This window comes from Lepus europaeus, chromosome 16 (assembly GCF_033115175.1).
Source record: "Lepus europaeus isolate LE1 chromosome 16, mLepTim1.pri, whole genome shotgun sequence".
NCBI lineage: Eukaryota > Metazoa > Chordata > Mammalia > Lagomorpha > Leporidae > Lepus > Lepus europaeus.
The window spans coordinates 36908541-36933377 of NC_084842.1; the positions used below are offsets into that span (position 1 = coordinate 36908541).

At 39.2% G+C, this 24837-nt stretch overlaps 1 protein-coding gene across 2 annotated transcripts in view; it reads right to left on the reverse strand.

Annotated features, from left to right (window-relative positions):
• Positions 1-2231: 2231 nt before the first annotated feature.
• GALNT7 (polypeptide N-acetylgalactosaminyltransferase 7) overlaps positions 2232-24837 on the reverse strand; it is a 161831-nt gene continuing 139225 nt past the window's right edge. The window contains exons 7-12 of one of the 2 annotated variants that reach the window (XM_062212831.1): positions 24017-24134; positions 21257-21379; positions 15006-15224; positions 10405-10503; positions 9244-9372; positions 2232-4586 (exon numbers count right to left, since the gene is read on the reverse strand). In XM_062212831.1, coding sequence (XP_062068815.1) covers positions 4449-4586; positions 9244-9372; positions 10405-10503; positions 15006-15224; positions 21257-21379; positions 24017-24134 — 826 coding nt within the window. In that variant the 3' untranslated portion in view covers positions 2232-4448. The remainder of the gene's footprint in view (positions 4587-9243; positions 9373-10404; positions 10504-15005; positions 15225-21256; positions 21380-24016; positions 24135-24837) is intronic. The other variant, XM_062212829.1, reaches the window with a different exon arrangement.

Sequence of the window (24837 nt, forward strand, 5' to 3'; positions counted from 1 at the left end):
GACCCGAAGTTCTGCTTGTATGTTTCCCTTCTTTAAAATAGGAGCCTGCCTTGCCTGTTACCCATGAATTCTTGAAAACATTTGCCCCATATATTTTGTCCAGTTTTATATTTGAGGATAGTGGTATAAATCCAATACCAATGACCGTCATAGCCAGACATTTTCTACTGAAAGTTTTGTTTGTTTTAAACATTTAATCCTAATATTGCTGGAATTTTTTAAAAGCCCAGGTGAAATTTCATTTGAAGATAATTTAAAGGATATACTTAGACATTCTTCAGGATGCACTTATTTCTACCCAAGGATTGAATTAGATCACCCAAAACTCTATTTTACACATGTTATGTGAATGGCATGAGGAAGAGAGAACAATTTTTCTCCTTAGAGTAATTTTAACCTCCAGTTTAACTTCTGAGCATTTTTTTTCACTTGTAGAATAGTGGTAATGATATGAAACACATGCATATACAACACATAGCTTTTGTAGAGGTATTCAGTGTAGCTGTCTTATTCTGATTAGGGACAGATTTTAACACTTTAAAGCAGATATACTAATTAACATTTATATTACTTTGATTGTGACCAGGAAATATTCTAAGTACCTAGTAATATACTAACTTATCCTAATAACAACCCTATCAAATAGGCACTATTTCTCCCATTTTACAAATGAAAAGCTGATATACAGAGATTAAATAATTTAAGGTCACGAGGGTAACTTGTAGGGGAACAGAGATTAAAATAGACTTCAGAATCTATCAAACTATACCTACATTCTTTTAGATTAGCATAGTTTAACATGTATTTATTATGAAAATTAAGGATCCCTCCATCCCACATCTCAGATGTAGGTCCAAAGGCTCAATTATGGGCATTTCAAAATCTTAAAAAATTAGACTGCAAAACAATTACTAAATCTAATTTAGGGAAAGTCCTTCCTTTAATCTCTAATTCCAGGGATAGTGGTCTCCCAAAACCATTCTCTTTTTTTTTTTTTTAAAAAAGATGTATTGATTGATTTGAAAGGCAGAGTTACAGAGGGGCAGAGGCAGAGAAAGGGAAGTCTTCCATCCACTGGTTCACTCCCCAATTGGCTACAACAGCCGGAGCTGCACCGATCCAAAGCCAGGAGACAGGAGCTTCTTCTGGGTCTTCCACGTGGGTGCATAGGCCCAAGGACTTGGGCCATCTCCCACTGCTTTCCCAGGCCATAGCAGAGAGCTGGGTTGGAAGTGGAGCAGCTGAGATACGAACCGGCACCCATGTGGCATGCCCGCACTACAGGCGGTGGCTTTACCTGCTACATCACAGTGCCAGTGCCCTCTATAACTTTTGTCCATTTCCTTCCAATAGATTGATTCTAATGAATAATAAACATTTTCATGGTACCTAATATTTTCAAAAATCTAAACTACTGGCCTACCAGGTATCTGGCTGTGATTAGTTACCAATCATATTTTCCATTGAATTATGTGTGAATTTCATTCAATTACATCTTATACTGAAATGAAATATATTCCAAGATCCCTGTGAGAAAATCTCAAGAAATGAGTGAGCCCCCATTTATTCTAATCTGGTGCTTTGTCACTTTATTAAATTTCTTAGCCTAACTATCTCTTAGGCAAGTAAGAATGGAAAGGGATGACAATAGATAATTCAGTTGGGAGAAAGTTTCTCAAATCAATACAGCCACTTACTTGAATCTGTTCACAGCCATATCTTCTCTTGAGATGTCATGTTTTATACCACATAGTCCTAAAGACCATTTCTAAGTTTCATTTTGTTTGTTAGGCTTTCTTTTTCTTTGTTTCTGTGAAGAATTTTGATTTAAAGACTTTTTTTTTCTTTCAATAAGCAATTATACAGTAGAATACATTGCCAAGAAAGATTATATTGTTGGGGTTATCTTTTATAATTGAAGAGGTTATCTTCAAAATTTGCACTACATTGGCAACCAGAAGTTCTGTAAAAGGAAACCTTATGTTTCCTTCAGCTCCATTAGCTCTGAGTATCCTAACCATGTGTAGCAGGATTCTGACCATCAGTTAAGTACATACTCAGTTAATAACCATGGTTTATAATACTTTAGCCATTAAGCACATTTTGTAAACAAAATCAGGTCGTTCTTTCCAGTGTGTCCTGTTCGGATTTAGACATGATTACAAGTACTGGAAAAAAAAAAAAAACCCACGGATTAAAATACAACATTTTATTTTTCTCTCACCTAAAAAACAAGCAACCCAGAATTAAGATATACATAAGTTTCTCAAATTTATCCTAATAAAATTCTGAATATTTATACAATTTCTACAGAAACAGTGTATCAAAATCTGCATAAATCAAATTTATAAAATGTGTAGAAATGCATAGTGATATCATCAACTTACAAAGCAAGGATATGAGAATTATTTCCAAAGCAGCCTAAAGTAGAAAATAGTCATTATGGCAGCAGCTTCTGATGTTTTTTATCATGTTTGGTAAGGTTTTGACTTGAATATATAGAATCATGTTCATAGAGTATATTCTTTAAATGAATTGCACAAAATATCCATTTAATTTACCCATAAATTTACATGTACAGTTCATGTGCCACCTTTCTTAGGCCTATGCATAGTTAACAAGGTTATAATTTATTCAACATGGAAAATGGAATCTATTTGCAAACACACAAGTAATTAAAATACCAATTCTTTGTTTCTTTTTTATAGTTGATTTATTTTATAATTATATAAGCATATAAATGTATTCTTTCCAAATATTCCTAGAGATGAATGAAAGTTAAAATGATTGACCACAGATCAGTAGCAAAATACAAATTGACAATTCAAAACTATAAATAAAACTGTTTAGGATGTTTGGGTCTCAATTAAGAGCTAACTAAGTCTGGAAGAAACTTCATAAGCTCTTTTAAACGAGTACAGGTTTTTTCTCTTATTTTTAAATTGTAATTAAAAATATTTCCCTCTGGCAGTATATTGTGAGTTCTTTCCATGGTAGCTGATATCATGATTACAGATCACAATTCTTACTATACTTGTAAATTCTCACCTCATCATATTTTCTCTTTAGCACTCAATTTAGGCATTTAAATATTTTTGGTTAAAAAAGACTATTGGTTTAGCAGTTAAAATCTAATTGACCATTTGCAGTATTTGGTTCTGCTATAGTTAACAAATGTTTAAATCCAAACAAATCTTCTTTTCAGTGGAAAATACTAATAAAAATATACTTCCTAAAAAGAAATTAAGAAACATAAGGGAACTAACACCCAATCAAACAGAAAGTAGTTGCCATTTGTTAAAGAAATGTATTCTTAAGTGTCTTTTTTTTTTTATTTTAAAAATGCACAGGGAATTTCATTTGAATGATGGTATAAATGAAACATCAATTCACTCTTGGCTTTATAGGTTGCACAGCTTAGGTTATAATGCACAGGAGTTTTGTAAGGCTTAATCTAAAAAGGGCTTGGAGATTTTTACCTCAGAATGAACATTTGTCTTTTCTATAGTGGTGTTTTCTCATTTTACTCTCAAGTTTCAAAATTGAGATTTATAGTTTTCTAAAATGACAGTAGGGAAAAGTGAATCCCAAATGTCAGTGGATAATTTTGCTCTAGTTGGGAAACCCCTTTACCATCCTCGGGGTTTGTAAGGACAGAGGGCATTGGAAATGCCAGCAGGTAAGGGAGTTAACACAGTGCAATCTTCAAACCCTATGGCATAGCCTTGGGATGTTCCATGTTGTCATTTCTTTTTAAAGCCTTATAGCATTTAACTTCATAGCAAATGGCAGCATGTCAATTCATTTCTGAGAAATAAGAGTATTCTCATATAGGTGACAATTCCATCATTACTATCCTATAAATTTCATCAAAAGCTCTTGAGATATATACTGAGAAATGAAAGAGGCACTAAATGTGTTGAAATTCACCTTTCAAAAAAGCAGCATGACTGTGAAAGAAGGCCACCTTGTCTAATAACCTGTGGCAGTGCTTCAAAAAGATGTGAACTTAAATAAAGACACAACAGGTTGATAATCACCACATTATATATGAAAGTCTGGTTATTCCAACCTTTTTTCAAGTGTGTTAAAAAAAAAATCAAACTGCCTTTCATACCCCTGAGTGTAGTCCCAAAGAAGACAAATGCTTTTAACTCTGTTCTAGTAAAACAGAGCTAAAGGCACAAATTACCAACATCATCTTAAAACAAAACAAAAAAGATGTAAACATCTACAAAGTTTAAGGTAAAAGCAGTTTTGTAAACAGTAACTGCGGATGATAATGTCATTGTAAAATCACAGTTTATCATTGTCCTTCAAACTGATCAGGAGGTTCTGGGTTTGGAGCTGTACAGAGTTAACAGTAATAGTTGCAGCAGGTTTCAGGCAGGTTTCAGTCCTGTATAAATTTGTCAGCAGGTAGATTATTGGTTTTTTAAAAATTCTTTCTAAACACTATGGATGTTATTCATTTCCCATTTTTGAGTCATTTTATTGGAGTCACAATTGGAGATGAACACTTGATGTAGGACCTCTGAGCGATCTAAGCACTTTCCTGAAGGAATGTGAGTAAATCTGTGCAGGTTCTGGAAAACAAAGTAAGGAAAAAAAAGTTTCAAATTTGTATTCTTTTGATATCAGTAACAGTAGAAGTCATTACCTGGCTTTCATAAGCAGATAATTCAAACTGAAGCTCTTACCAACCATATCTCAGATTCTGGGTTTCTTTTGATTGTTAGCCTTCTAAGTCCTTTTAATGAACGAGCTGCTTTTTTTCATGGAATGTCATTTTTTTTTTTCTTGAAAGAACACCTCGGGCCAATGCTGTGGAGTAGCGGGTGGGGCTGCCGCCTGCAATGCAGGCATCCCATATGGGCACAGGTTTGAGTCCCAGCTGCCCCACTTCTGATCCAGCTCTCTGCTGTGGCCTGGAAAAGTAATGGAGGATAGTCCAGGTCCTTGGGCCCCTGCACCTATGTGGAAGACCTGGAAGCAGCTCCTGGCTTCGGATCAGTGCAGCTATGGCCATTGCAGCCATTTGGGGAGTGAACCAGCAGATGGAAGACCTCTCTCTCTCTGCCTCTCCTTCTCTCTCTGTGTAACTCTGACGTTCAAATAAATAAATAAATCTTAAAAACAAACAAACAAACAAACAAAGAACACTTCATAGACAAACTATGATTATGGGTAAAGATTTTCTCAAAAATGGAGTCTGTCACTTTAAGAAGCAAAATATTTGACAGTATTTGTTGCCATTGACAAAATTTGACTTTTCAAGAAAAAATTAAAGTTTTAGAAAACTTATAATCACCACCACAAACACTTAATAGTTTCACAATATTTAAAGACTTTTCTGATGAAACTGATGGTTATAGCTGTGCTTCTTGGATATGATATAATGAACTATTTCAACATTTAGAAAAATAGATATATGAACTTAGTAGAGGCAGTGTTGTGGCATAGGTATGTTGGGCCACCACCTGGGAGGCCCAGATCCCGTATCAGAGTGCTTGGCTTGAGTTGCGGCTACTCTGCTTCTGATTTAGCTTCCTGGTAATGTATCTAGGAGAGAGCAGATGATGGCTCAGGTTCTTGTCTCCCTGCCACCCACATGGGAGACCAGGATGGCTCCTGGCTTCTGCCTGGCACAGCTCTGGCCATTGTGGGCATTTGGGAAATAAACCAGCAGATAGAAAATTTCTCTCTGTATCTCTCTGTCACTTTTTCAAATAAATAAATCTTTATATGATTTAGTGAACATTATTTTCTAAACAAGCAGTGCATGGATAAGAGAGCCATTCAAAGTGTCAGACAGACCAATGGATTTTAACATAAAATAGGATAGAATGTTTACTGATAAGAACACTCAGATTCTACAATGTAAATAATGTTTAAGAAAATACCACTTGCTGGGGCTGGTGCTGTGGGGTAGCAGGTAAAGCCGCCACCTGCAGTGCTGGCATCCTATACAGGCACTGGTTCCAGTTCCGGCTGCTCACTTCAGATCCAGCTCTCTGCTGTTTCCTGGGAAAGCAGTAGAAGATGGCCCAAGTCTTTGGGCCCCTGTACCTACGTGGGAGACCCAGAAGAAACTCCTGGCTCCCAGTTTCAGCTTGGCCAGCTCCAGCCGCTGTGGTCATTTAGGGAGTGAACCAGTGGATGGAAGATCTCTATCTCTGCCTCACTCTAACTCTTTTAAATAATAAATAAATAAATAAATAAATCTTAAAAAAAAAGAAAATGCCACTTGCTGAGCTGTGATGTAGTAATAAAGAAGTAAAGCCATAACAATCTGAAAAAGTCATTATTCTGTCTTCTGAGTGTTTGTGTGAGGTTGGATTTGCTCATATAATTCAGCTAAAGCACTGCAGCAGACTCAGTACAAAAGCAAGTATAAGAATCCAGTTGTTTTCTACAAATCAGATATTAAAGTGATTTCCAAAAATATAGAACAATGCTATTCTTCTAGCTTTTTTTGTGTGAGAAGATAATTTTCATTACAAGGTTAAAATTCTGTTAACATATAATAGTATTATTTTTACATGAATAAACATTTTATAACCTCTCAGGTTTAATTTCTAATTATAGAAATATTGTTAGCAATAACATATAACCAAGAGCTGGAGGTACTTTCAATAATTTTTTTTAAGAGTGTAAATGGAGGGCTGGCACTGCGGCATAGGCTAAGCTTCGCTTGCAGTGCTGGCATCCTAAAGGGGCACCAGTTCAAGTCCTGGCTGCTCTACTTCTGATTTAGCTCTCCACTAATGCACTTGGGAAAAGCAGAAGATGGCACAACTGCTTGGGCCCCTGCACCCATGTAGAATGGGAAGATGTTCCTGGCTTCGGCCTGGCCTAGCACCAGCCATTTCAGCCATTTAGGAAGTAAAGCAGCGGATGGAAGATGTGTCTCTCTCTCTCTCTCTCTGCCTCTCCTTCTCTCTCTGTATCTCTGCCTTTCAAATAAATAAATAAATCTTTAAAAAAAAAAAAAGTGTAAATGGAACCTAGAGACCATTGAGTCTGAGAACTGCTACTTTAACTGATCTTGCATCATCAGTCCATACTTCACAATGTTTCCAGATTGTTTTCCTAAAAGTATTGACTGCTTCCCATGAATACCTTCCTCAAATGCTGTATATTCTCCAAAACTTAACAAAATAAAGTTCAATGTTCTTGTCTATGGAGCACAAAATTAGCGATATCAAACTGAATGTGTTTCTTATAATTTTCTATGTATTTTTCATGCTATAACTTTACTCATCCAGTTTCCTCATTCATTTTCCATGGAAAGTTGTTGTCCCCCCCAACCCACCCCTCCTAACTATCATGGACTTGGGGCCATGATGGTTCCTCTGTGAAACTCATCAGAAATAATTTCTCCTATTAATCCTTTTTTGTTGTCCAATGGGATTCTAATACAGTGTGATTTAGATATTTTTCACTGCTATACAGTCCACCACAGCATTGAGCCCCAGTGGATATTTATTCAAGTCTGATTCATAAATACATATTCAGTGAGTGCTGTGTCTAAAAATAATGTGTTTTAAAATATCTAAGATACACGTATTACATTTTTTTATTCATATTTCTTGATGGTTCTTGATGGTAAATTTGTTTTGTTTTGTTTTGTTTTTTGACAGGCAGAGTGGATAGTGAGAGAGACACACAGAGAGAAAGGTCTTCCTTTTTGCCGTTGGTTCACCCTCCAATGGCCGCTGCGGCCGGCTCATCGCGCTGTTCTGAAGCCAGGAGCCAGGTGCTTCTCCTGGTCTCCCATGCGGGTGCAGTACCCAAGCACCTAGGCCATCCTCCACTGCCTTCCCAGGCCATAGCAGAAAGCTGGCCTGGAAGAGGGGCAACCGGGATAGAATCCGGCGCCCCGACCGGGACTAGAACCTGGTGTGCTGGTGCCGCAAGGCGGAGGATTAGCCTGTTAAGCCACGGTGCCGGCCTTGATGGTAAGTTTTTAATATTGTTCTCATTGACCCCCATCATTTATTGCTATTATTATTCATTTTTCTTTTTAAATATAAATGTTCTGTTCTTCAAGGTTAATGTTAATCTTCTCCTTCCTAATTTTTTTTTAAATTTGAAAGGCAAAGTTACAGAGGGAGAAGGGGGAGATAGAGAGAGTCAGAGAGATCTTCCATCTGCTAGTTCAGTCCCCAAATGGCTGCAAGGGCCAGAGCTGGGCCTGTCCGAAGCCAGGAGCCAGGAGCTTCTTCGAAGTCTCCCACATGGGAGAAGGGGCCCGCCCAAGCACTTGGTCCAGCATCTGCTGCTTTCCCAGGCACATTAGCAGGGAGCTGGATTGGAAGTGGAGCAGCCAGGACTCGAACCAACCCATATAGGATGCTGTTGTTGCAGGCAGTGCCTTTACCCGCTACAATGCTTCCTCCCATCTGCCCCCTGGCTAAATTGTTATAACAACAACAACAAAAAAAATCAACAGCTGCCACATGCTTACCACTTCATGGTAATTATCCATACTTGATGATAACTGGGAATATTAAGCTGGGTCACCATATCATTACTGTAAAGCACACAAATGCTTGCATGACAGATGGGTATGATATCAACAACTATATAAATAAAGGGAGGGTTTCTGGGGTCTTTCAGTTTGAGGCAGCTTTTCTAATCTTTATGCTTTATAAGCTGACTTGAAAACTATGCATAAATTAATATGTTAGAATCCTTAACTTGCCACGGAACTTTAAATATTTAATAGTTGAAACACTAAAAACTTCCCCAGCAGTGTCACCTGAATAACTAAATTTGACTTTAAGGCAAGCAATGTCTACATTTAATAGGCTATGTTTGGCAAAAAATAAGGAAGTTGTGAAGGTTTAGGTTTCCATGTTTTGTTTGTCTCTATCTCCACCTGCTGGACAACTTGAAATATTAACCACATTTTCATAGTATAAATAAATGTATTTTACTTTAATGAATAATTCAGATTTTACAAATCACCTGCTACGATACTAGAACGATAGAAATGATTCCTTCACAGAACACTGATTTTGTTACATTACTAGCCATGGGTCTTCAAGGACATCATTGTGACACAAAGAGGGGTTCACTTAGTGTTCAGGAAAACCTCCACAAACGACGACATAAGGGGGAAATGCAAATCAATTTGAATGAAGATTTAAATATTAATTCATCTAAATTCCATGTGTGAGGTGTCATTGACAATGAAATAGCATGTAATGTTATTTTAGGAGTTGGAATGCATAATACCTTGAAGTACTGCCATTCCTTAAATTCATTTGGATAACAGTGTATAATCATAACTTTTGATCCATCATGCCCCTTCGTCAAACACTGGTCATACTGCATGAGTTGATTTGCTTCATTGATTCGGAAAAGCTTTTTTTTTTTAAAAAAAAAAGAAACAAAAAATTAACACAGGTACCTCTCCTGATGATATCCATTTAAAGAAAGAGAACAAACTTACTCCTATTATAATTAAAGTGAATGACTTTTTATTACATAATTTTTCTGTGTGTTCAGAACTAAAAATCTACAAAAGGAATTATATTTATTTTAATGTTAGTGAAGACCCCTATTAATACTTAAATTTTGATGTTTTTTAGTCTCTAAATACAGAATGGATCATTAACATATAATTACATATACCAATGATTTAAGAAAATGAAAAGGTAGTAACAGACTTCATAACGCTTCACAATCTAAATTTGATGCAAGAACAATAAACAATAAAGGAGAAAACACTTTAGTGAAATACACGTTATCAGCAGTAACACGTCACTTTATTGGGAAAAATGTGGATTACTGACCAATATTTACAAAAATATAGTTAGGGACCTAGGTTTATGTAGTACTTCCATGGGAGTATAGTTTAGTCTCTTCCATTATACATCAATTTTAGATTCTGACTGCTTATATGAAGACCAATACTGCTATTATTGCTCTCATTTAAGTGAATTAGTTTTAGCACTGTCAATTTTTTACAGAATATTTTATTTTACTGAAACAAAGTTACCAGATTAAAAACCAAACCAGCAGCAGGTATTCTGAGTAGTGGTTGACTCTAGTTAAGATGCCTGCATGCCACACTGGAAGGCCTGGGTTCAAGTCTTCGCCTTGCTCCTGATTCAAGCTTTCTGCCAATGCGCACCTTTGAGGCAGCAGGCGGTGGCTCAAGCAGGTGATTGCCACTCACATTGGGGAGACCTGGATTGAGTTCCTGGCTCCTGGCTTTTGCCTAGCCTGGCTCGGCCCCAGACATTTCAGGTATCTTAGAGAGTAAACCAGCAAATGAGACCTCTTTGTCTGTCTGTCTCTCTGCTTCTCAAATAAAGAAATAAAAACCATCTAAAAGCCAGATGAAACGCTCTCAAAGCAGATCAATTTAAATATGAAAGTATGGCGGTTTACCTGATTCCCGCCCATCCTGTGGCAGGGTCCTAATTCAACAAAGCCTCCATTTGTTCTTCCCATGCTATCAATGCAGTAAGCAGTTTCAAAGCCTCTGATCTAAAAAGATAAAAAAGAACAAACAATCCAAAAAGCAAGTACCAATTTAGTTTTTAGTAAGCTCTTACTACCAGATTAAAATCTTAATCATGTTAAATACTGCAGTTCACTGGGGAAATATGGATGTGGGCAGTAATAGGTCATTACTATTTTGTCAATCGTGAAGTATTTTTGAGTGTACCACTCATTTTTGAAGTTATTTATGGTCTTGAAGTCAACTCTGGAATACACTTATTTCAACAAAGGGCCTACAGAGTTCCATAACATACCACAGAAGGAATAAAAACATAACCATTCACTACACCCTTGTGAATGAGAAGCAACTAGAATGCACTTAGCTAACCTCAGTGGTAACGAACACTGGTCCTAGATATCTGGAACAGATTTGGATTTGTAAGTACCTCTTCAAAATGACTATGCAGCACTTTTGGTAGCTGCCCGGTCCAGGTAGTGAGGCTTTTCACTAATTATGGACAATGAGGGTGAAAAGTAAACACAGATATCCATTTTTGGAAAGTACATTAAAAATTGGGGGGGTTACTGTTGTTAAGGTTGTTAAGGTAGATATGTTTATATCTATTATAAACCATTATAGTATTTGGATAACATTTTATTTATTCATTTAGTCAATCAATATTGACTATGTATCTGTGATGATAAAAGCTTCTGAAGATATAAAGAGGAACAAGTCAGGGTCCTCAGGACTAGTTTGTAGGGAGACAGAAGGGTAGTTGTCAGTGAGGATGGTGGTGGGAGTGAACAAAGGAGGGAACCTCTTCCTGAGCTCTGAAGACTGGGTTAAGGAGATGGATTTCAGGTATGTTTATCCTGGAATTTTCAGGGAATGCTAAGAAATGAAGTGACAAGTACAGGTGCCAGAATGGGGAGAGATTAAACTGAAGATGTATTCAGGGTGAGGCAGTAAAAGGCAAAAAGAAAATTCCATTAATTCATTTATCCACTCTAGCATTCATTCATATGTTTACTCATTCATCCATTATTAAGTAAATACCAACTGTGTATGTCAGGCCTGTTGTAGGCTCTGATCTACCAGTGAATAAAATAGACTTCAGCCCCCAGTGAAGTTACATTCTAGGGAACTGACAAAGTATAAGCAAAAAACGTAACAGACAAATTATCTGTTATGTTAGAAAGTGGGAATTGCCATGGAAAAAAGAAACAGATCGAGTTAAAGGGGTTAGGGCTTGGGGGTAGCAGGGCAGATCTCACTGAGAAGGTGAGTATTGAGCAGACTTGAAGGTTAAGAACCTCTGCTTACAGAAGTCTGAAGGAAGGAAAGCACTTTGGGCAGATCACAAAGGCAGAACCATGTCTGGAAGTCTGAGGACCATTCAGTATGCTGGAGCTGCAGTCGAGTAGGGGAGCAGTAGAAGCAGATAAGGCCAGAAAGGAATGGGCCAAATGGTACAGACCTTGAGGGCCACCAGAAAAACAGTCTGTCCTCATTCTGAGTGAATGGAATGTCATTCCAGGTTTCTAATAGAGGAGTGACGTGACTTGCATTTTAAAAAGATGGTTCTGCTATGTTTAGAACTGGCTGTAGGAGGGACAAAAGTTAGCCTGTGAGAAACCTTGATGACTTGGGCCAGGAAAGAAAAGTTCAGATTCTGGAATTGAATGTTGACTGTGAGCAAACAGAATTTAAAGAAGATTCCAAAGAATCTGGCTTGAGCAATCAGCAAAGACGGGTTGGGGAGGAGGGATTTGGAGTTCAACTTTGGATATACTGCATTCTGTTAGACATTTACATGAAGATGTCAAATATGCAGGTAGATATACTTGACCCTGCACAAAGGTGGTTTTAAAGCCATAAGACTGGTAAGATTAGTAAGAAAAATCACTCCTTTTTTTTGAAGAAGACATTTTACTAACTAGGTATTCTGTGAGATTGAAAACTAACCAAAATGTAGTCTGGGCTCCTAGGAGCTTATGGTCTAGTTAAGAGTTAAACACAATTTGCTGTAGCGGGACAGGTGGAAAAAGGGTATAGAAGAATAGTACTTAAAACAAGATGTACAGAGAAAGTAACATTAAGTAGTCTTTGTTGATTTCTTCTTTTATTCCCAAATTCTAAATGTTGGTATTTTTAAGGAAGGGTCCTGTCCTATCTATTTTTTCTCTTTAGGTAGCATCAATCAGTCCCAGCAAACAACCTGCATGCTGCTAGCCCTCAAACATACATTTTTTGAGTGGCCTCTTTTCTAGCTCCACTACCACATAGCCTTCAATTTATAGTCAACAGGACTTTATGGCTCTACCTGCATGTGTAATAGGTATTTTATGTGTCCAGAACACCAATAAGGAACTTGCTATTCCCCAGTCCCTCCTCATTTACTCCTTCTATCATCTTCCCAGTCTCAGCTGACACCCAATCAGCTACTCGAATAAAAAAAAGAAACCCAGGGGCCAGCGCTGTGGCATAGTGGGTAGAGCTACCACCTGCAGTGCTGGTAGCCCATATGGGCACCGGTTAGAGTCCCAGCTGCTCCACTTTTTTTTTTTTTTTTTTTTTTTTTTTGACAGGCAGAGTAGACAGTGAGAGAGAGAGACAGAGAGAAAGGTCTTCTTTTGCCGTTGGTTCACCTCCAATGGCCGCTGTGGCCTGCACACTGTGGCAGGCGCACCACGCTGATCCGAAGGCAGAAGCCAGGTGCTTCTCCTGGTCTCCCATGGGGTGCAGGGCCCAAGCACTTGGGCCATCCTCCACTGCACTCCCGGGCCACAGCAGAGAGCTGGCCTGGAAGAGGGGCAACCGGGACAGAATCCGGCGCCCCGGCCGGGACTAGAACCCAGTGTGCCAGCGCCGTAAGGCGGAGGATTAGCCTGTTGAGCCGCGGCGCTGGCCAGCTGCTCCACTTTCAATCCAGCTCTCTGCTATGGCCTGGGAAAGCAGTAGAAGATCCCCAAGTCCTTCGGTCCCTGCATCCACATGAGAGACCCAAAAGAAGCTCCTGGCTCCTAGCTTCAGTTCAGCTCAGCTCTGGCCATTGTGGCCAACTGGGGAGTGAACCAGTGGATAAAGAGCTCTCTCTCTCTCTCTCTCTCTGCCTTTCCTTCTCTCTCTGTGTAACTCAGACTTTCAAATAAACAAATAAGTCTTTTAAAAAAAAATGAAACCTAGATGTCAAGCTGGCCTTTAACCTTCATATACCATCCATCATTAACTCACCTTCAGAGGAACCAGATATCCTAGATTTGTCTGCTTCTCTACAACTCCACCCGTGCCACCCCATTCCAAGCCACCATTACTTCTCTCTGGAAACACCCTACTCAGTTCCTAACTGGTATCCTTGTTTCTACTCCAAATCCTCATAGCAAGATGATTAAAAACAAAAGCACAGATCAAATTATTTTTCTGTTTAAAAATCTTCCCTTTGCTTCCACCACCCTCATTTACTCTCTACTTTTCTGCTTTTCAAACATGCAAAGTACTTCCTGACTCACAGCCTTGTAACCCACCATTTTCTTTACTTGTAATACTATCTGACTGGCTGCCTTAGAGCAGCTCTCTGAATGACTGGCTCTTTATCATTCAGATCTCAGAGGCCTCCTTCCATACCCTGTCCCTAAGTTCTCTTACAGTATTAACTGCTTATTTTCCTTTATAGCCCTTACTAATACCTGTCATTATCCTTGTTTTTCTGATCTGTTTGTATTCTCCTCTTCACTGAATGTGAAGAAATGGAAAACCTTACTTATTGTGTTTTCTGTATAGAATGACTGGCATATGTAGGCCCTCATCAATATTTGCTGAATACATAATTAAGCAAATACACATAGACTGGGAAGTTCCTGGCATGTTTAGGACACCTGTGAGGCAGTAGCAGGAGGCACAAGAGTGCCATCAGAAATGAGGTTATAATGGCAAGTTTCAAGGAACAAATGCTAACATAGATCAATGCTGTTGTCTGATTTTATGTGTTTTTAGTTAGCATTAATTAATTAATTTGCCAAACATTGCTTGAGTACCTACTATGTATGGAGTCTTTGCCTTAATTCACTGAGATACAATGGTGATTAAGGTCCTGAAGTACTTAGACTGGTTGGGAGATGGGTAAGTTTGGTGTTTTGAGAACCCATGGCCATGATCATAGCCATGTCTCTCTGATGGAGTGGGGAAGAAGAAAGCCTTCTCCATATTGGTGACCTCTGAGTTGGGAGCTGTAGAATAAGCTGGAATTAGACAAGAAAGGGAGCAGGAGTGAGGGGCAGGAAGTGGCAGGAATGGGAGGAGAGGAGCAGATAATATTCCCAGCTAGAGAGCCATGTATGCAAAGGCTAGGAAGACAGCACAGTGGCTAGGTGATCAGGCCACCAGAGTTGTCTAGTGGAACAGTAGCAGATGTTCCCAGACAGTTTGTACCCACTTTTCCCCCAAGAATGCTTCTCTGTCACACATTTCCATCTCCTCTCTCTGCCTTCTCCAAAACTCATATTCTAAACATAAACACTTTGAGATTAGAATACTGACTGGTACTTACTTCTCCCCACTCAATGTTTTTGGGTGGCAAAGGATAGTATGAGGTGATATCATAAGCTATTTCCTCCATGAACCACTTGAAACTTTTGCAGTTGTGATCTTCTCGAAATTTTTTCAGCTCAGATATATCCCCATATGGTAATGACCTTGATTCCGGACGACTGGCGTAGAAGTAGTCTTTATATTCATCCCACCAAACTTCTACTACTCTAACATAATTCTGTAAAAAAGAAAATATTATGAAAAATAAAAATAACTTTAATGTCATAAATAGCTTATCTTAGACAATAAGACCAACACATAACAAACTTATTTCAGCAGGACCTGGCATCTAGTTAAACAACTGCAAGTGAGCTACTGACTGCTGTTTTCCAAGGATAAAAATGCTATGACATTCAACTAAAAAGTACTATACACAGAAGCTGATAATTCTGAGTATAAGGTCATGTATTCAAAGATAATATATTCAGCTAAGAGACATATATTGAAGTGCAGAAAGAATTTATGGGAGCCTGATTGAACACTGGAGCTCCTATTCCCAGAACAATCTCTATCTCATTCTCTCTCTCTTTAAAGATTTATTTATTTATTGGAAAGGCAGAGTTACATTGAGGCAGAAGTGGAGAGAGAGAGAGAGAGAGATAGAGAGAGAGAGAGATCTTCCATCTGCTGGTTCACTCCAAAGCCAGGAGCCAGGAGCCTCTTCCAGGTCTCCCACATGGGTGCAGGGACCTAAGCACTTAAGCCATCCTCTATTGCCTTCCCAGGCCATAGTAGAGAGCTGGATTGGAAGTGGAGCTGCCAGGACTCGAACCAGAGCCCATATGGGATGCCAACACTGCAGGCAGCAGCTTTACCTGCAATGCCACAGTGCTGGCCCCAGAACAATCTTTCTGTTAGATCCACACCCCTGATACATGTAGAGAAAAAGTCTCATTTCAGAAACCACCATGAAAAACAATGGAAGTTATTTATTTATTTAAAAACATATCTTTTCCCACTATTTACAAGTTCTTTATTTTTTTCCAAAGAATTATTTTATATTTCTGAAAGGCAGAGTTACAGATAGAGAGGGTGGGGGTGGGGGTGTTACCCATTTGCTGGTTCACTCCCCAAAAGGGTGACAACAGCCAGGACTGGGCTAGAATGAAGCCAGGAACTAGGAGCTTCTTCCAGGGCTCCCACATGGGTGCAGAGGATCAAGCTCTTGGGCCAGCCTCTGCTCCTTTCCCAGGTACATTAGGAGGGAGCTGGATTAGAAGTGCAGAAGCAAGAGTCAATTCAGTAGCAATAAGTGATGCCAATGCTGCAGGCCATAGCTGAACCTGCTGAGCCACCACTAAAAACTCAATTTTTAAACCATATTTTTCTGAAAGGCAGAATTAAATAAAGAGAAATAGACAAAGATGCTCCATCTGCTGGTTCACTCTCCAAATGGCCAAAACTGCACCTTGGATGAAGCCAGGAACCTGGAACTCCATCTTTATAAAAGGCCAGATGGTAAGTATCTTTGGCTCTGTGGCCATAAAGTCTCTGAGACAACAGTGCATGATAGAAGATCAAGGGACCAGATTGTGTATAGGCTAATTCAATCATGTCTATTCTTGCATGCATTCATTCATCCAGTAAAATCTTAGATCTCTGTCAGTTTATTGCAATGTCAACTTATCTTATTGCTCTAAAGCTTTTTTTTCTTAAAGTGAACCAGCTAGAGAAAATATCCAGTTAATTTGGGGTTAGAGCAAAATAGCTTAGGGCAGTGTTTGGTGCAACAGTTAAACCACTACTTGGGATGCCTAATCAGAATGACTGAGTTTGGTAGGAGGTGATGACTGAAGAAATTGGGTTCCTGCCACCCATGTGGGAGACTTGGTTTGAATTCCTAGCTTGAAGCTTCAATTTGGCTTTGTCCTGGCTTGTTGCAGGCATTTGAGGAGTGAACCAGCAAGTGAGTGCACTCTCTCTGTTTATCAAATGAATTAAAAAAAAAAAATCAAAGTACTGGATTTGGTCTGTGAGTCATAGTTTCTGATTCCTGCTTTATTTGAAGAACAAGAATGCCCAGTATTCAGATTAACTTTTTTCTAGGCTATAACTATAAAAGGCAAGTATGTCCCTGAATGCATGCTGTTGCAAAAGCCAATGTCTTTTTTTTTCTTTAAGATATATTTATTTAGAAGGCAGAATGAAAGAGAGAGAGAGGCAGAGAGAGACACAGAGAGAAAGATATCTAGCACTCTTTGGTTCACTGCCGAAATGGCCACAGTGGCTAGGGCTGGTCCAGGCTGGTTCAGGCTGAAGCCAGGAACCCAGAATTCCATCCAGGTCTCCCATGTGGGTGGCACAGTTTCAAGCACCTGAACTACCCTCTGCTGCTATCAAAGGCACATTAGTAGGGAGCTGGATGAGAAGTAGAGCAGCTGGGACTCAAACCAGTGTTCCATTGTGGGATGCAGGTATCGGAAAAGGCAGCTTAACCTACTGAACCACAATGCTGGCCTCCAAAAGCCTAAGTCTTTTTTTTTAAGAGCCCTCAAGAGCTCTCATTCTCTCTCTCTCTCTTAAAGATTTATTTCTTTATTTGAAAGTCAGAGTTACACAGAGAGAGGAGAGGCAGAGAGAGAGAGAGAGAGAGAGGTCTTCCATCCGCTGGTTCACTCCCTAATTGGCTGCAACAACCGCAGCTGCACCAATCCAAAGCCAGGAGCCAGGAGCTTTCTCCAGGTCTCCCATGTGGGTGCAGGAGCCCAAAGACTTGAGCCATCTTCTACTACTTTCCCAAGCCATAGCAGAGAGCTGGATAGGAAGTGGAGCAGCCGGGTCTCGAACCGGTGCCCATATGGGATGCCGGTGCTTATGGCCAGGGCGTTGACCCGCTGCGCCACAGCGCAGGCCCCAAAAGCCTAAGTCTTTAAAAAAAAAAAAAAATCCTATTAGCAGCAGTTTCTTAAAAGAACACATGATAATACCACTAAGAATTCTGGATTCTTACAAATCCATATAAAATCCGACATAGTCTAATGGCTTCTAGTTACTAATGAACCTGAAGAATTAAGTCTACATATATAAGATTATAGCATCAAAAAGAAGGATCATTTAGTTATTTGGGACGGAGAGGGCTAGAGTGGAACCCTTGTACAGTATTAGTGGCAATGCAAAATGGTACAGTCAATATGGAAAAACAGTATGAAATTCCTAAAGAAATTAAAAATATTCAGAAGTATAAGAAACTCAAAAATTCAACAACAAAAACCAAATAATCCAGTTAAGAAATGGGTAAACGCTCTGAATTGATATTTTTCAAAGACAAATGGTCAACAAACACATGAAAATATGTTCAGTATCACAAACCTTCAGGGAAATGGAAATCCAAACCACAGTGAGGTATCATCTTATTCCAGTTAGAATGGTTATTATCAAAAAGACAAAACAAAACAAATGCTGGCAAGGATATGGATAAATGGGAACTCTTATATACTGCTGGCAGGAATACAAATTAGGACAGCCATATAGAGAACAGTTTGGAGGTTCCTAAAAAAATAAAAAATTGATCTACCATATGAGCAAGCTAACTTATTTCTGGGTATATATCTAAAGGAAATGAAATCAGTATGAAAGGCGTACCTGCACTACCATGTTCATTTTAGCACTATTCACAATAGCAAAGGTACAGAATCAGCTGAGGTGTTCACTGATGGATGAATAGATACAGAAAATATTGTCTATATACACAATGAAATATGATTCATCCATAAAGTAATGTAATCCTGATATCTGCAGCAGAATAGATAGAACTGGAAATTATTATGTTAAGTGAAATAAGCCAGATACAAAAGACAAATGCCATACATCCTCTTTCATAGGTGGAAGTAGAAAAAAAAAAGTCAATATGAACTTTTTTTTTTAATTTTTTTTTTTTTTTTTAATTTTTGACAGGCAGAGTGGACAGTGAGAGAGAGACAGAGAGAAAGGTCTTCCTTTGCCATTGGTTCACCTCCAATGGCCGCCAAGGCCCACGCGCTGCGGCCAGTGCACCGCGCTGATCCAATGGCAGGAGCCGGGTGCTTCTCCTGGTCTCCCATGGGGTGCAGGGCCCAAGCACTTGGGCCATCCTCCACTGCACTCCCGGGCCACAGCAGAGAGCTGGCCTGGAAGAGGGGCAACCGGGACAGAATCCGGCACCCCGAACGGGACTAGAACCCGGGGTGCCGGTGCTGCAAGGTGGAGGATTAGCCTGTTGAGCCACGGTGCCAGCCCTCAATATGAACTTTGAATAGTGATTACTAGTGGGTTGGAAGGGGTTTTGAAAAGAGGTTGGGGGGCTGGCACCATGGCTCACTTGGTTAATCTTCCACCTGTGACGCCAGCATCCCATATGGGTGCTAGGTTCTAGTCCCGGTTGCTCCTCTTCCAGTCCAGCTCTCTGCTATGGCCCGGGAGGGCAGTGAGGGATGGCCCAAGTCTTGGGCCCTGCACCTGCATGGAAGACCAGGAAGAAGCACCTGACTCCTGGCTTCGGATCGGCACGGCGCCGGCCATGGTGGCCATTTGGAGAGTGAACCAATGGAAGGAAGACCTTTCTCTCTGTCTCTCTCTCTCTCTGTCTATAACTCTACCTGTCAAATAAATATAAAAAAGAAGAGAAAAGAAAAGAGGTTGGATAGTGGGTAACAAAATACAGTGAGAGAACAAGTTCTAGCGTTCCATAACACAGTGGAGGTGACTACAGTTTACATTAATATAGCTGTAGATCCCAAGCTCAAAGAAAAGAAAAGGAAATGGAAAGGCTAAGTGCCAGGTTGGATCAGTTTATGTTGTGTATGTGTTGAAACATTGTACTATACTGCATAACAATATACAAGTATTACATGTTAATCAAAATTTCAAAAATAAAATATTTTTAAAACAAAAAATACAACTACCATATGATTCAGTAATCCTATTACTAGTTACACACATACATGCATACATACATACATACAAACATTTCAGAAAACTATTCAGTCTTTTTTTTTTTTTTTGACAGGCAGAGCTAGACTGTAAGAGAGAGAGAGACAGAGAGAAAGGTCTTCCTTTTTCCATTGGTTCACCCCTCCAGTTGCCACTAAGGCCGGTGCCGTAGCACTTGGGCCATCCTCCACTGTACTCCTGGGCCACAGCAGAGAGCTGGACTGGAAGAGGAGCAACCAGGACAGAATCCAGCGCCCCGACCGGGACTAGAACCCGGGGTGCTGGTGCTGCAGGTGGAGGATTAGCCTAGTGAGCCGTGGTGCCGGCCTTACTATTTAGTCTTAAACACTAAGGACATCACGGCTGCTACTGTGACGCAGCAGGTTAATCTGCTGCGTGTGGTGCCCACATTTCATATAGGCACTGGTTTAAGTCCTGGCTGCTCCACTTCTGATCCAGCTCCCTGCTGATGTACCTAGGAAAGCAGCAGAAGACGGCCCAAGTCCTTGGGCCCTTCAATCCACGTGGGAGACCCAGAAAAGCTCTTGGCTCCTGGCTTTAGATCAGCCCAGCTCTGGCCATTGTGGCCATTTGGGGAGTGAACCAGTGGATGGAAGACTTTTCTTTCTCTGCCTCTGCCTCTCTCCCTCTTTGTATCTCCATTTTTCAAATAAATATTTAAAAAAAAAAAAGGAAATCATTTTAAATGACATAAATCAGGCATAGAAAGACAAATACTACATGATTTTACTTATATGTGGAATGTAAAAAAGTCAAACTCATAGAAATACAGAGTAAAATGGTGGTGACCAGTGGCTAAGGGGTGAGGGTGGGGCTGGGCAGATATTGGTCAAAGGACTCAAAATTTCAGTTAGACAGGAAAGAATACATCCAAGAGATCTATTGCACATTATGGTAACTACAGTTAATAAAAATGCACTGTACATATGAAAACTGCTAAGAGTAAATTCTAAATATTCTCACAAAATTGTGGTCAGTATATGATACATGTATGTTAAATAGCTTGATTTCTACAACACATGCAAATCTCAAAACATATTATTGTACACCATAAATACTTATAACTTTTACTTGTGAATTAAAAATATATAAAAAAGAATGAGTACAATGAATAATTTTAAGATATTTCATGAAGAAGTTCAGCCTAGGTTTAAGGTGATTGCTTAAGAGATTTATCCCAGTCAATGAGCTGACATTTGTTATGCAACTACTATAGCATGTGGTACATAAATGTTAGTTCTCTATTCTTCTCCACTTTCAGTCAAAAAAAAAAAACCTCACCTTTAGAGTTGGGGAAGACCCTACAGAAACAGGTGGAGGATTTCCTTGCCAGCCTTCAAGACGATAGATGTGTCCAACACGAGAACACGGGACAAACAACAATTTGCCACCACACTGCCATATCTATCAAAGAAAAATACATGTTTTGGAAGTTGTTTCAAATGCAAACAAATTGTAATGGAAAATTTGTCCTGTAAATGTTATTCTAAAATCCAAATTAGAAACAAATTAGTCTACATGGAATTCATAGAAGAAACAAATTCCTAACATAATCTGCTTGTTTTAAAAACTCATATAGAATAAAGAAGGCAATAGGGAATATAGCAATCAACTACTACTAGGGGGCCTCTTCCTGAACACATGCAGTGCTTAACAACCCTTTCCTGATAAAATCTTGCAAAGTACTGCAGATTTTTCACTCCTAACATCACTCATCGCTTCCATTGCTAATATATTTCCTACCTAGGTGATTATTGTAATAACCTCCTAACTGGCTTCTTTTTTTAAAAAATTTAAAAAAATTTTTAAATAAAACTCTTATTTAATAAATTTATAAATTTCAAAAGTACAACTTTTGGATTATAGCAGTTTTTCCCCCATAACCACCCTCCCACCTGCAAATCATCCCATCTCCTACTCCCTCTCCCATCCCATTCTTCATTAAGATTCATTTTTAATTATCTTTACATATGGAAGATCAACTTAGAATATACTAAGCAAAGATTTCAACAGTTTGCACCCACAGACATACCAAGTATAAAGAACTGTTTGAAGACTATTTTTACCATTAATTCTCATAACACAACACTTTAAGGACAGAGGTCCTACATGGGTAGTAAGTGCACAGTGACTCCTGTTGTTGATTTAACAACTGACACTCTTATTTATGATGTCAGTGATCACCCGAGGCTCTTGTCATGAGCTGCCAAGGCTATGGAAGCCTCTTGAGTTCAGAAACTCCACCATAATCAAAGTGGAAGTTCTCTCCTCCCTTCAGAGAAAGGTACCTCCCTCTTTGACGGCCTGTTCTTTCCACCAGGATATCTCTCACAGAGATCTTTCATTTAGGTCATTTTTGCCATGGTATCTTGGCTTTCCATGCCTGAGAAACTCTCATGGGCTTTTTAGCTAGATCTGAATACTTTAAGGGCTGATTCTGAGGCCAGAGTGCTGTTTAGGGCATTTGCCATTCTATGAGTCTGCTGCGTATCACGCTTCCCATGTTGGATCATTCTCTCCTTTTTAATTCTATCAATTATTATTAGCAGACACTTGTTCTTATTTATGTAATCCCTTTGACACTTAATCCTATCTTTATGATCAATTGAATTAAAAATGATCACTTTAACTAGTAAGATGGCATTGATACCTGCCACCTTAATGGAATTTGGAGTCCATGGCATGTTTCTAACTTTACCCTTAGGGGTAAGTCCAAGTGAGCATGTGCCAAACTATACATTTTCTCCCTCTTATTCCCACTCTTATTTTAAACAGGAATCAATTTTAAGTTAGATTAAAACTCCTAAGAATAAATGTCTGTTAATTAAAGAGTTCAACCAATGGTATTAAGTAGAAAAGAAAATACTAACAAGAATAAAACAGTAAGCTGTTCCTCGACAGTCAGGATAAGGGCTGATCAAGTCATTGTTTCTCATAGTGTCCTAACTGGCTTCTTTACCTTCAGCTTCTCTCCACATAACAGATGAAGGACAAGTTTGGGTCATATTACTCCCTTACTTAAAATCTTTGGTAGTTTCAAATTAGGTAAAAATCTCTTAACGTTAAAAGTTTTCTTCAATATAATCCTAATGTGACTATCAACTTTATCTTTTTAGATATCTTCCTTACTCATGCTGCCTGATTCTGCCAAACTGTGCTCTTTATTTCTTGAATGAATTCTTCACTTTCTCATCTTTGTGCTTTCCCCCATTTTACCTGCTTAGAAGTCCTCCTCTTCTTGTGTCTCTGTTCATTGGTATCATGACCGTTTTTCTAGTTCCACCTCAACCTCTACCTCCAGCATGATGTTCTTCACAAAATGAATGCAATTCTACCTTTATGCTATGTTATTATACATTATAAGTATAATTCTATTCTCTTCTTATCCATTGTAAGTCCCTTGAGACCAAAGACTGAGTTTGCTCCTCTTCTGTCCTTCACAGTACTAAGTGAAGGGTATTTAAGACAGGAGGTATGAATACCTGTTTAACTCAAATTGTGACAGTGTTCTCCCACGGTCTCAGGCTCATGCTACCTCTCTCTACCTTCCCCTGCCATGTCCCCCGCCTTGGAAACTAGGAATAGGAGTGCAGGTTGAGATGGGGGTTGAGGCATGGAAAGTATTACTGCTCAAGGGCTGCCTCAGCTGTAGGGCAGATACTGCAGGAAAGCAGTTGCAGTGCCAGTCTGAGGATGCACAGTCATCGTGGGGATCCACTTCTGTCTTCAATCGTTATGTCCTACAGTGTCCATGTAGCACAGTGGCTCTGCAGATTTTCCAAAGGGCTTTATAGTATAAAGCTCCAGAATTCAGAAAGCTTGGGGTCAGAGGATGGTGTTTTATTTCTGAAGTTTTCTTGGCCACAATTTTGAGCTGAACCCTATAAATATATGGTAAGTTTGGAGCTTGCATTTTGTTTGATTTTTTCCCCCACTTACCTTTTTAAAGTCATTCCTATTTAGAAATAAACTAGCTCTATCAGAAAGTCACAAAAGTCTGTTACTACGTAGAAAACTGCATTTATTTAAGTGAAATGTTACCTTGTATGAGATCTCAAAGTTTTCACCTCCCCAAATCTGGAGACCTGGATCATACAGACCCAGTTCAAAGAAGAAGTCTCGTTCGATGGCAAATAATCCACCAGCCATGGCTGGGGACCTAAAGAAAAGAAACACTGCAATAACCATTCAAGACAAACCCCAAACACCCCTCACCAACAGACAATAAGCCTTTGGAACACAGCCTAAATAATGCATGGAGAAGACAAAACTGATGGCCAAACACCAAGAAATTAAAAAGCCTTCACAAAACAGTCTGTTCATAATTACTGAACTCACCACAATTTCTAACTGAAAGCAACTTAAGATTCATTATAAGTTGGAGCATTATGTCCTTTTGCCATTAGAGGGCACCTAGGTTCCTTTGTTGATAAAGATTCTGCTTTAGTCTCAGTGATAATCTTCTCTTGCATTCCTGAAAACATTGAGTCATAGAGCCATGTTCTGCTACCTGCTCCTGTAATGATTTATGAGTCATTCTGGGATGAACAAAACTATACACCATGGAAGTAGTCTGTCATTTTTAAATTTTATAGCTCAGGGGCTTGCCAAATCACAGAACAGCCACAGTTCATTCAGAATTTGCAAACATAGCACAAGAAATGACACAGGAGAATTAGCTATTTACTATACAAGGAGGTAGGAATGCAAGTAGGTGATCTGTAGTGCTTCTTGAATGCACCTTAAATTGGGTGCTTTTTAGGGGCAACAGACAAAAAGATTACTTTGGTAGCTTTTTAGGGACAGGTTATTTCCTATTGGGAAAAATGACTGAGGAGTAACTATCATTCCTCCTTGGGAAT